The sequence below is a fragment of the Podarcis pityusensis genome, assembly GCF_964106645.2.
Source record: "Podarcis pityusensis genome assembly, chromosome: 8".
Classification (NCBI taxonomy): Eukaryota; Metazoa; Chordata; class Lepidosauria; order Squamata; family Lacertidae; genus Podarcis; species Podarcis pityusensis.
The window spans coordinates 74,997,695-75,009,643 of record NC_138033.1 but is presented as its reverse complement, the minus strand read 5'-3'; the positions used below and the strand labels follow the sequence as shown (position 1 = coordinate 75,009,643).

The window sequence follows — 11,949 nt, the reverse complement described above, 5'->3', positions numbered from 1 at the left end:
TGAACTTTAGAACCATATTGCAGGCAGAATGCAAGTTTGTCAAGAGAACGGCTCCCCTGGAAACTTCACATGAAGGGTTCAAGGCTCATTGGTATTAGGACTTTCATCTAGCATAGGCCCCATAAATGAGAGTATTTCTTTGATAATGAAGGGAGTCAGTGAGAGAGACAAAGTTGGTTGGAGCTGAAAACAGGAAAAAGATTTCACTTATGAACTGACACTTAAAGAGTGTGTGCCTGCCTGCCATCGAGAATGTGGGGAGATGGTTAGAGAAATGGGAATGGGTTTTTTATAATAACCAGCTATGGACTTTTGCTGGTTTTTATCAATCCTGTCACGAATTGGTATCTACATATTTGTTAAACAATGAACGTGTATAGCCAGAAGGATCTCAAAGCTTACTCTGTTCATGTATGCTCTGCAAAGAGCCATCTTTGCTTTGGAGAAGTTTGAGGCGTGTTCCAGCATAAAGGTTTTCACTCACGTAGGAGGTCTAACATCTGGCAGCCATATGCAGACCTCCAGATTCAAAGGCAACATGTCAATCAATACCAATTGCAGGGGGGTGGGGGTGGCAGCTGGAGAGGGCTACTGCCCTCATGCATTAGGGTTTCCTGGAGACATCTGGTAGACCACCATCAGAAGCAGGATGCTGGACTGGGTGGACCTTTGGTGTGATGCAATACGACTCTTAGTGTGTCCCAAAATTTGGAAGTTAAAAAAAAATCTCTTGCAGGGGTGCTGCCAAGGAAAGGAAAGGGAGCAATTCTTCTGCAAATGCTTGGCCACTTTGAAGACAGGGACTGATAAAAAAGGCAGTTGTTCACATTTAATTACATTTAATACGTTATGACCTATGGCCTTTATACAATGCATTATGTGTTTAAGTAAAGTGAAATAGAAAAGACTTCTCAATGTTTTCCATTTGCTTAAAATCTCTCTTTCCCAAATGTTCAAAGCATCCATTTTTCATGTCTGCTGTAAGAAATGGAACTGGCATACCAACTGCATTGTGCTTGCTTACTTACTAATGAAAACCACAAGAGTCCTTTCTGCCCAAGGGCAAGCAGCAACTGAAGATCCTAAGGCAGTCCCAGGATCTCATTACTCCCTGCTGAAAATGATGTAGTCTTGATAAGAGAAAATTATGCCATATTGGAATCATCACTTTCAGCCACCACATGTTCCTCCTGTTCATCAGAGGCTCTTCTCCCTTTCCGAGAGCCCGATTTCTTTTTCCTTTTCTCTTTTTCTTCCAGGCTATTCAAAGCAATTTCTTCACTCTTCTCAGTGACGTATTTCAGCTAGAAAGAAATAGTTTTTATTCTCACCTATAGGGCAAAGTATCAACTAGTGAGAGCATTCTTCACCACAGGTTGGTGAAAGAGCACATGCTTTTCACGCAGAAGACTGCATGTTCAGTCCCCAATAACTCCAGCTGAGCAGTCAGGTAGCAAATAGGAGACTTCTGTCCAAGACTCTGGAGTGCTGTTGCCACAAGTCAAAGTAGACTATATTAAGTTAGATCAATAGTAGGGAATCTTTTTCTGGATCTTTTACTTATACAGAACTGTTCTCCCCTCTCTCTCTCACACCAATTAGAACAAAACTAATAGCAACCAAGTATAAACAAGGGGGTATTAACTAGCACAGCTGTGATCTAAGAGTGTAGAGGGGCACAACTGTCTTGCTCTTCCTGATAAGACATTATATGCCCAATTAAGCCGTACTGCAGCTGTTAGTTCAAGGACACACAAATCAGCTGCACCCTTTGCACCCCCTCAGCCTTCTCTTTGTAGCTGCATATTGCGCAGAAGGGTGGAAAGGCTTGCCTAGATTACCTTAAGGCTAGCAAAAACACACAGCATTTGAAACTGAAATTCTACTTTCTCTGTCTCTTTCTCCCTCTTTTTACAAAGGAAGAGATAAATATCTCAGAGAACACCTAGATCCAAAACACAGCCCTTCTCATGCATAAACAAACCCTGGCCAGGACTAGATGCTATGGAACATACACCCACAGATAGCTACCCCTGACAACAGCAGTTTTGTATCTCCTTTTGGCAATGTGCAACAATATGAAAGCTTTGAGATTGCCCTTACAAGTGGGGGGAAACTTGCAACATGAACCTCTGGCCCATGAACCAATCTTGGCCTGCCATGGATTTCAAGTTGACCCATCAAGCAATTTTTCAAAACCACAGCCACAAGTCAATCAGCTTACATTATTCCAATGGGTGGATGACATCAGCTGATAGGCGGGGTTAAATTTTGTGTCAGCTACACCCACCAATAATCCACAGGGAAATGGTGCATATGACCAAAGCAGTAGAATATAACCCTCCACTCATCAGCTGATGAGTGGGGGTTAAATCATTCTCAGTTTCCCCATCCCTGAGCTACCAGGAGAAGCAGGGCTATTTTTGACAGCAGCCATTCATCTCTGCTAACATTTAGTATCAGTCCAAGGGTCCAGGAAAATTTCAGTCACCCAGGACATTCTGTTGCTAACCAGGAAGTCACCACTCTTCAAACAGAAGAGCTACAAAATGGAAACTTTTGCAGAACTAGAAGGTATCGCAAAGCTTTGTTACACATATCAGGGCTTCAATCAAGACCAAGGTTCTCTCTCCCTCTACAGCTGCAAAATTAATGCAGTAAAAACTAGGAAGATTGAGGTATCAACAATCACTGCTGCGGTCGACGGTCATTATATACTTGAGCTTTGTGTAGAAATGCCACACTTCACCCTTGCATTTCATGGCTGTTTTGAACCACTTGCAACGACTGCTGCTCCTTAGTCCAGCATGTGTCACTACACTTCAGAAAAGCATGACAAAGGGGGGGGGGGAGGAGGAAAAAAGCAGAAGACAGACATTCAAGGGTGACATTTGGGATGGAACAATAACGGAGGAAAGCAGTTTCTCCATCGGCAGCAAATGTTAATTTGTTTGAAGGCATCCTTAGGAAAAAACTGCAAGACCTCTGAACAACGTGCCAAAAAAACAAGAGGTTCATCTCACCAAGGACTTGCTCCTTCTAGCTAAAAGTTTTACATCCTCAAGGTTGACTGTACTTCGTTTTGCATGCCTGTGTAAAGAGGAAACAAAAAAACAAACACCAAATCACTAAAACACAAGCAGTTTGCAGGAGAATTTGCTGGAGCTTAAAAATGTTATCTGTGAAAGGGCTTATTTGACTGTGAAACTATGGAAAGGACAGCCAAGGCAATGTTAACATTACTTGTTACGTCTCACTGGTAAATGAAGCAGCAACCTTAGGGTCATTTTTTTTAGCACACTTTTAGCGACTCCTTGGCTTGAATTAGCAATCTTATTTTGATGTCCTTCCTCAACCAATCACTCTCCTGTTCTACTCACTGACTTTTGCTGACCCTATAGATAAACTCTGAACCACAAGTGTAGCTCTTGATTCTCGATACTGTCATCTCTCTGGGGCTGGCTCAGATATTTTTGCCACCCTAAGCTGGCAGTCATCCTGTTATCACAGAGCATTCAGTCACACTATTGGTTCCAACAGGGAACCAGCCATTTTCAGATCACCACAAGAACCAATATTTATGTGCCACTTCAGGAAATCACAAATGCTCTTTGGACTGGGCTTGCCTAGGAAGCTGCCAAGTCCACCTGTATGGCTCAGGCTGCATTGATCTGCCCCTGGCACTGCTTTGTCTTCCTGCTTAACTAGTTGCTGCTATAATGCTGGTTCTTTCACCAGCTTTTTCCACAGTCACTGGGTAAAAAACCAGCCAGGTCATACTGTGCCACACTAGTAACTTCACTGCGTTCCTCGTTTGGCCTGGCAGGAATCCTGATTTTATATCATCCCCAACTTCCCTTTTAGCAGGTCACAGGGTAGTATCCTTCCTAGCCTGTTATACAACTTCACACTACAGATAGAGGGTAAACCACATTCTACAAAGCAACATCAGTGCTACAGATCATCATTGCATGTAGAAAACAAGTACATCAGGGAGAAGGTAGCACATCTAGACTGAGTTTTCTACATGCAGGGGATGTGCTTAAGAGGATTCTGTGTGCTGCCGCAGCTGTGTAATAAAACCTTGCCATCTCCCTCTCTTGTTCCACAGGAGGGACTGGGTTATAGGCAGACATATGGCTGGAACATAAATATCTGAATATACACACTGGCAATTTAAACTGGAAAGGGCATTGTGGGGAAAACCCCTGTGATTCAATCTTTAGTTGACAAGAAGTTGGATTGAAGCACCTTTTATTCCATTTTGATTCTATGATGAAAAACAGGAAGGCTTCACTGCAACAGCATCTTATCTGTGCTTTTCAAAGCTTCTTGGGGCTCTCAGACAAAACTGTTTGGGGGTGGGCAGAGGAGGGGTTGCTTCAGCAAACTGTGTATATAAAATCTAATAAAACAAAACTGGCTGAAGGTACCCCACTTGCTGCTGAAGACCAAGTGCTTTACAAGCCATTCAAGTCCTACTTGATTTACACAATCACACACTGGGTCATTATGCAAACACGTCATTATCTACAACAACTACCAAAAAATTCATTGACGTTCCAGTGATCCAGCAGGACAGACACACAAGCAGGTGGCCACAAGAGCTGGAAGCTGCAAAATCTGGATGAGTAAAAAGGCCCAGAAAAATACACTGGGTTAGATGGTCTCCAAAGAGAACTAACAAATAATATTCTAGCAGCAGGACAGGTGTGAAGAAGGGCAAGGCCTAGGAGAGCAACAGCAGGTACGTCAAAGGCTAAAGTGTGGGTGGAGATGTACAAGGGCCTTGAAAGTGCTGCTGACAAGTCTGAACAAGGCTAGAAAGTTAAGATAGCGCAGCAACACCTCCCAAACTCAGCCATAAAATGATGACTTCAATGAAGTCCACAGCACTCTCTGCCAAAGGGATTAGTGACCTGATACTATCTGCTGGCTCCAAGGCAGTGTACCAAGACTAAGTAGGTCCCTTAGCTCACTCTATTCCAAAGGCTCAGTGCAAAATTAACAGCATTAATTTAATACAGCTATTGAAGTATTCGTTAATACACTAAGATATAGTAAAATTTGCTCTGCTCCTGTTTTCTGCCTGCTTTGGTCAAACAAAAGCAAGAGGTTTGGATAGTTGCATGTCAAATTCATGCTTAGGATATTATTTAATGTCATCCATTCAGTGCTATTTTTCTAGAAAAAGAGGTGAAGGAACTCACCATAAAATCCTCCCTCGTTTCCTTAGAATGGAAATGGCGCCTACCTAAAAAGTACCGGAAACAAGTTCCGGCAAGTTCCAGCTGGGAAAAAAAGCCCCATATCCATCCATGTAATCTTAGGGAGCAGTAAAAGGAAGTCTGTCAGCTCAGGAATAATCACATTAAAAAGGAAAGAGGACCCAGATAATATTTTAAAGATGTCTGAATGTGATGATTTTGAACCTTTCCCACTACAGTCATACCTTGGGTTGAATGCGCTTCGGGTTGAGCGCGTTCGAGTTGCGCTCTGTGGCAACCTGGAAGTAATGGAGCGTGTTACTTCCGGGTTTCGCCGCTTGCGCATGCGCAGACGCTCAAAATGACGCCACGCGCATGCGCAGAAGTGGCAAAAAGCAACGTGTGCATGCGCAGACATGCCGTCACTAGTTACGTTTGCTTCTAGATGTGAACAGGGCTCCATTCGTATCCAGAAGTACCACTGTATCTGTTTCTGTGACCCTCTGTTCTGGCCATGCTTCCTAACTGCAAGGATACAAGCCCAGAACACTGATAGAGCAAGCAGCCTCTTCAAAGAAGTAAGCAATTCCACCAGCCACTTACTTATGAGTAGCAAACAAGTTTTCAGCTTCCGGAAGTCAAACCTTTCTATAAAAGAACATAATGGCAATCACTTTAGATTACCAACAGCTCTAATTTGACAGACTGGAGGGGTGGGTTCTATCACATGGGAAGACACCTCACACAACAGACTCTTCTGAAAAGCTTAAGACAAACCACCTACTCACCGGCTCATGAAGGGGCTCAATTTGCAGCCAACAAAAGGAGACCATCCAACAGTTGTGTGCTGTGTTAGGCATAACACCTGCATGCAATTACTTTAGGCAGAACACAATCCACCCACAAGGCTGCTCTTAGGAGGCAAGACTCAACACAAAGGCTTCATTATCCTCTAGGCAATTTACTATTTGTCTGTGTTGTGAAGATACATTTTTGTGCTTTGTACTGGCTTCCAGAGCAATTCCAAGACTAAAATGGGGAGGGGGGAAATTAAAAGCCTGCCAAAGAATTGAGGGTACATGAGAATTATTCACATTGAGGAAACATACAGACAGTTTTTAAGCTAAGCACTCAATCAAGCTTCATAAGAATGTAAGTGAGTGGGGAAGAGAAAGAAACCTTACAGGCTAGAATCAATAACCTGCATTCAGACTACAAAATAAATAAAACAGAGCCCCAACAGAGCACAACTGCTGAAGCAATGCTGCATAGTAAAGTGAACATTAGCTGGTTTCTGGGAAAAGTAGGTACAGGAAGAGAGGAAAGGTTTATGGGTACTTTCAGATGGGGGCTTAATTTGCAAAGGGGACATTCACATATTGAAAACAGGTCATTGGCAACAAGTTTGCTTGATTTCTAAACTCTAGGATAGCTCAGTTCGTATAGCATAAACTAAATCTCAGGTTGTGGGCTCCAGCCACACGTTGGACAAAAAGATTCCTGCATTGCAGGAGGTTGTACTAGATGATGCTTGTGGTCCCTTCCAACTCTACAATTCTATGATAAATGCAAATTAAATGGGATGGGGTAGAATACAGGTTGATATTTTGATGCTGATGACTTTGTGTGGACTCTGAAAAACTCGCATGGATAAGCAGCACAACACATAGCTGTCTGGAGGTACCCTCTTATCTTTTCTAGATTTCTCACCATATTAATAAGCACAATGTCTAGTTTTAAGTAGCACATATTTCCGCAATACTTACCTAGCAAACATTTCAAGGTCTTTTGCAAAGATTTCTGAAAAACAAAGGGGAGGGGGAATCTCAAACATTTTTTCCCTTTTTAGTGTTGGAAGGCAAATGTTAAGTTTTATTGTTTTAGCAAATTTAGTGGCCAGTTATCTATTACTAACATATGAGGCACCTTTCAGCCTAAGGAAAAGTTTCACAACGTACCGTATATCATCACCAGGTCCCCAGTATCATCATAAGCACATCTTGCTGAGTTCAATGGGACCTACTCCTCAGTAAGTGGGATTAAGGGTTGGGCTGCAGCCTTAGCAAGATGTCTCCCTGTTGGAGATTTGATAATCTACTGTATTGTGCTGCTAAGTATGGAACAAAGGTGCCAGCATGTTTGAATATCAACTTCTGTGACAGAAGGGAAAGGTGTCTGCTTGGCTGGGATTAAAACATAACAACAACCCTAAAAACAAAGTAATTTCGTGAGCACAAGATGAGAATGGGAAGACACTCCAGAAAGTTAAGGGCAGGGTGTCACAAGGCACAAGATAGCTGAAGAGGGGAAAGTGACTATCATAATGGACTGAGAAACCTGTACCAAGATCAGGAGCTTTGGGCAAAAAAAATATTGGCCTTATGAACTAACAGGATGTCATCTGGTCTTAGATAACAACTGACTTTGGCTTGGCTCCTAAAGCTATTCAGAGACTGCTAGAATCTCAGTCTGGCGGTAGAAGTCCTGACTCGTTCTCTTCTGTTCTGATTTCTGATTTCCCATTTCTGATTTCCCATCATTGTAAATACCGTATTTTTTGCACCATAACACTGACTTTTTTCCTCCTAAAAAGTAAGGGGAAATGTCTGTGCGTGTTATGGAGGGAATGCCAATGGGGGGCATGCCTACGGATTTTCCTCCTCTAAAAACTACGTGCGTGTTATGGTCAAGTGCGTGTTATAGAGCGAAAAATACGGTACTTTTTCAAACTTTCCTTCACCCTCAAGAGGACTAGAAAACTTTTTTTTTTAGTGATTCATCGTGCCTAAGATACCCTAGCTCACTTAAGCAACAGAACACACGCAGCCCGAGAAACAAAGAAAATGATTTTTAAAGCAACAGTTAATTTGGCTTTGTACAGCAGTGTTAACATTTGCACTGCTGTTCAACAGATTTCTCAGAACTCATCTTGTGTACTCCCTCTAGTGCCAGAAAATTAAAAAAAAATGAATCATTAAGTCAGTTCTATACATATCTAATTTCAGTTCTATTTTTTTAAAAAGCAACAATGATTGCTCCTACAGACAAATATAGATATCTGTAAAATATCAAAATTACAATCTCAATAATAAAGTTACAAAACAATAACAAGGAAGTAATGCACGGGTGGAGGGAAGACACAGGGCAAGAAATAAGAATTGGATAAATGTTGGTACATAATGAAATGTGAAAATGTGAATTTATGAATATAATGGTATATGTATCAATATGTAAATATTTCATATATGTATTGCAACATTAATAATAAATAAACTAATGAAACTACGGGGGAGAAAGATATCTGTAAAATATATGCCGTACCACACTGCCTGAAGGTGATCTCAGAAATAGCTGCTATGGTTTGTTTACTGAACTGAATTTCTTTGTCTTGTGAAACTTCTTCACAAAGGCCAGCGACCGTATAATGGCATGCAGCCTTCAACCTCTGGTGAAAAACAAAACAGAAAACTTGCACTTCATATACAGTACTTACACACTGACCCACCTAGGCATTACACGAGGCCTGTGCAACACACAGGAATTACACACTGTGGCCTGACACCTGTTTGAGAAACCTCATTTTTTGCAATCACAAAAAGCAGGCAGCAAAGGATAGTTTACCGGTAAATGGAACTATATTTGGTGGGAGGGTCGGATAAACTGTGCACGTCTGAACAACACAATTGCTTTGAGATAATAAAGACTATTTCACTGGAATCATGACTGAAAGGGCATCATAAAATAATTGATTGTAAAGGATACTGTCGTTTTGCACCCCCTTGCGCCCCACCCACTCCCCGAGAAAACCCCCAGATCTCCCAAATACTGTCCTACCAGGGGAACAGTTTATCCTATGAATTTGTTTTCTTAAAATTACGAGCGGTGGTTGGAGGGAATCCACATAACATAACCAGAACAGCTTTAAACATCGCAAATGCAAAACGAAAAACAACAGGACTCTAGCGTTCTCGCTCACACGCATTTTAAACAATGGCACAGCACTCTACACATGCCCCAGGGCACCCTCTCTCTTCCCTGAGGCTGGAGAAGCTACGCGCTGCAACGTGCGCAGGGCCCCGCTGCCTCCCTCACCCTGGCAAGGCAACGGCGCTCTGCACACGCTCTGGAACACGCGGTGCGCTTCCATTGCTAGGGAGAGGGAGGTAGCGCGGAGGGGGCCGAACCCGCAGCGCCCCGCGGCCCATACCTGGGTGTCTGAGAGGCGACCAACGGCCTCCGCCGCCTCCATGGCAGCCCCTTTCTGAAGGCGGCGAAGAGCGAAGATGGCGCTCGAATTTCCCGCCCAGCCCCGCCTCCTCGCGCGCTCGGGGCGGTAATGGCGGCGGAGGCTCTGAGGTAAAAAAAACAAGAGCTGGGGCAGGGGGCGGGTCATCGTCGGGCGGCAGGGAGGAACCTGTCATGGCGAGAGAAAGGGGCGGATAGGGTGGTTGTGAGGAAGGGCCACATGGCTGTTGGGCGCGGGACTCGGTGCGCTGAGGGGGACTTTTCTGCCCCCAAAGCGCTGGGATAGGATTGGGGCTGGGCTGTGGGTCACATATTTTATTTAGCGAAATTTTATGACGACGGGCCTACCCAGCTGTTTACAATGTTCTTGAGTGGCCAGCCACCTTAATTTAATTTAATTAACGAACTGCTTAATTGTAGTAAAACCTCTAAGCGGTTTGTCCTTGTTCTGTTTTTAGCGGGGGTGGGATTTAAATGCTTTTATATTGCTGTGTATATCGGCCTGATATTCTGTGAGGGGGGTAATTTTTTATAAGTGAAAATAAATAATGGTACTTTTACATTTGAAAATAAATAAAATGGATGTTCATTTATCCATCCCATGTATATCCCTCCCTTCCTCCCAAAGGAAGTCAGGGAGGCAAACCCATCATTGGCAAGTTGCATTCACTCAGCCAATCAAAACCAAAATAGATAAACTCTTAGTAAAATAACTCAAGACATTTATGGAGAAGTAGGCAGAATATAATTTATTGAGGGATAGATAAAAACAACACTGCTCCAGAATTAAAATTGGATGTCTGGGTAGATTTGTGGTGATTGCAGGTGCCGGTCATGGGGTGTGTTTTTTTAGCCCCTTCCCATTTTGCATTGTTACGGCTAAAATCTGGGTGCGGGGTTACTCTGCCACCCAGCTCATCGGACTAAGTCCGTGGGTCCCTGCGGAAGAAAGTGAGCTCAGCCGGACGCAGGAGCAAACTACAGAAGATCCAAGTTTATTGCGCAACAGGTTCAAGGCGAGATTGAACAGCGAGAAAGGGGTGACATGAACTTTTGAAATTTCCCTCCATATCCCAGAATACAGTGCAAAATACATCCCAGTTACATCATGAATACATTAAGAAGAGGTTGGGTTACACAGATTACATCATGAATACATTAGGAAGAGGTTGGGTTACACAGATTACATCATGAATACATTAGGAAGAGGTTGGGTTACACTGGATTAACATATGGAGGAGGGAGGGGGGAATATGCAGAGAGCTGGAGATATGCGCAGATAAGCACATCCTGAGAAGACAATGGTCCATGTACGCATAGTCTGTCACCTGGCATTGCCCGGAGGAAGGGCTTGGCAGAGCGATTTGACCAGATTAGGGTCTTGACACCTTACTTGAGAGATTATGGAGGACAGGGGAGGGGTGATGGAGTCCTAGAGAAATTGAGCAAATATATTGTAGTGAAGAAGACATGCCCCCCCCCTTCCGTAACAGTCCCCCATTCGGAGATAGATTTGCATTAAAGTTCTGTAAGAACTTGCAAATCTTTTCTCCGCACCCTAAATCTCGGTGAATGTAGGGGTGCCCTGTGAGTGGGAATAGGCTGTAATGGAAAAGGAGGTGGGTGGGCAGCAAAAGAGGGAACAACACGGACGAATAAAATTACTTGTGGCACCCTAGCTCTTTCAAACACTTTCAATAGTGGTGTATGCTTTACATTTAGCAGGAAGGTCCACTACTGACTGAAAAAATGCAGTTTGCTTTTTTAGCCCCACCGTTTTTGTGTTTTCAGGTGCCAAGCTAGCTCTTCTGTGGTCTCACACCGGCATAGTGGTACAGTAACACATCCTGCTGAATCCCCTCAGGGCTTTCATTTAACCATGTCGCCTGGCACCCACCATAGCTGGCACAGGCTCGGACACATCATGAGAGATATGTCTTCGCCTTGGCCTTTCTATGGTGGTTTTATTTTTTTCAGGCTCTGGTCTTGCACTCATGGAAAGTTGCTCACTTGCTCTTAAAGGACCAAAAGCTAGTTGCAGCCTGGATACACGTGCCCAATTCCAGCAGAGTCCAATTTGAATTTATCTTGCCCCATGGTTCTCAACTTTTCCAACCAATCTGTTAAAAGAAAACCATTCTTAAAAGGGCACTTTGTCCAAATAAGTCAATTTAACTCTATAAGGGATCATTCCTGCTAAACCAAAGCATATGCACCTTCATGTACCTGGTGTTTTATGGATCCAGAAGCTTGTCCTTGGCAAAACGAGGTTTAACACATTTTAAAATGGATAGGGAAAGTTGGCAGAGTGCCAGGTGGAACAATGAAATGTGGTTATAAATTGAGCTAAACATTGGACTACACAATAGTGTGAGCTATTAGAAAGTATAAAATGCATGAGAATTCTCCATTGGTGTGTAAGCAATAAGACATTAAACATAAAAACAATTACACACAAAAAATTGCCCCCCCCCTTTGTGGAAATCACACTGTCAGA

The 11,949-nt window shown here is 43.2% G+C and overlaps 1 protein-coding gene and 1 long non-coding RNA gene across 6 annotated transcripts in view; one reads left to right on the top strand and one right to left on the bottom strand.

The window, feature by feature from the left end:
* Positions 1-819: 819 nt before the first annotated feature.
* On the bottom strand, positions 820-9,654 carry CENPS (centromere protein S). Of its 5 annotated transcripts, none has more exons than XM_081016302.1 (6): positions 9,415-9,642; positions 8,529-8,652; positions 6,974-7,007; positions 5,255-5,326; positions 3,024-3,090; positions 820-1,304 (listed from the first exon to the last, which is right to left on the bottom strand). In XM_081016302.1, exons 1-6 carry the CDS (start codon positions 9,598-9,600, stop codon positions 1,146-1,148), a joined length of 642 nt encoding a protein of 213 aa, XP_080872428.1. In that variant the 5' UTR covers positions 9,601-9,642; the 3' UTR covers positions 820-1,145. The 5 variants fall into 5 exon arrangements, with proteins under 5 accessions (XP_080872428.1, XP_080872429.1, XP_080872431.1 ...); XM_081016303.1 differs by lacking the exon at positions 5,255-5,326 and adding an exon at positions 5,453-5,506 and having other exon boundaries at positions 9,415-9,641; XM_081016305.1 differs by lacking the exons at positions 5,255-5,326; positions 8,529-8,652 and adding an exon at positions 5,453-5,506 and having other exon boundaries at positions 9,415-9,654.
* The window catches only part of LOC308482857, a 46,190-nt gene continuing 43,696 nt past the window's right edge, over positions 9,456-11,949 (top strand). The window contains exon 1 of the long non-coding RNA XR_013989466.1: positions 9,456-9,563. This is a non-coding gene — a long non-coding RNA (uncharacterized lncRNA). The remainder of the gene's footprint in view (positions 9,564-11,949) is intronic.

Coding starts and splice junctions, on each gene's coding strand:
- CENPS (XM_081016302.1), bottom strand. CDS start 9,600: ATGACCCGCCCCCTGCCCCAGCTCTTGTTTTTTTTACCTCAGAGCCTC. Junction 8,653..9,414: donor GTCGCCTCTCAGACACCCAG/GTATGGGCCGCG, acceptor GTTTTTCACCAG/AGGTTGAAGGCTGCATGCCA. Junction 5,327..6,973: donor GACCTTGAAATGTTTGCTAG/GTAAGTATTGCG, acceptor ACTGCTCCCTAA/GATTACATGGATGGATATGG.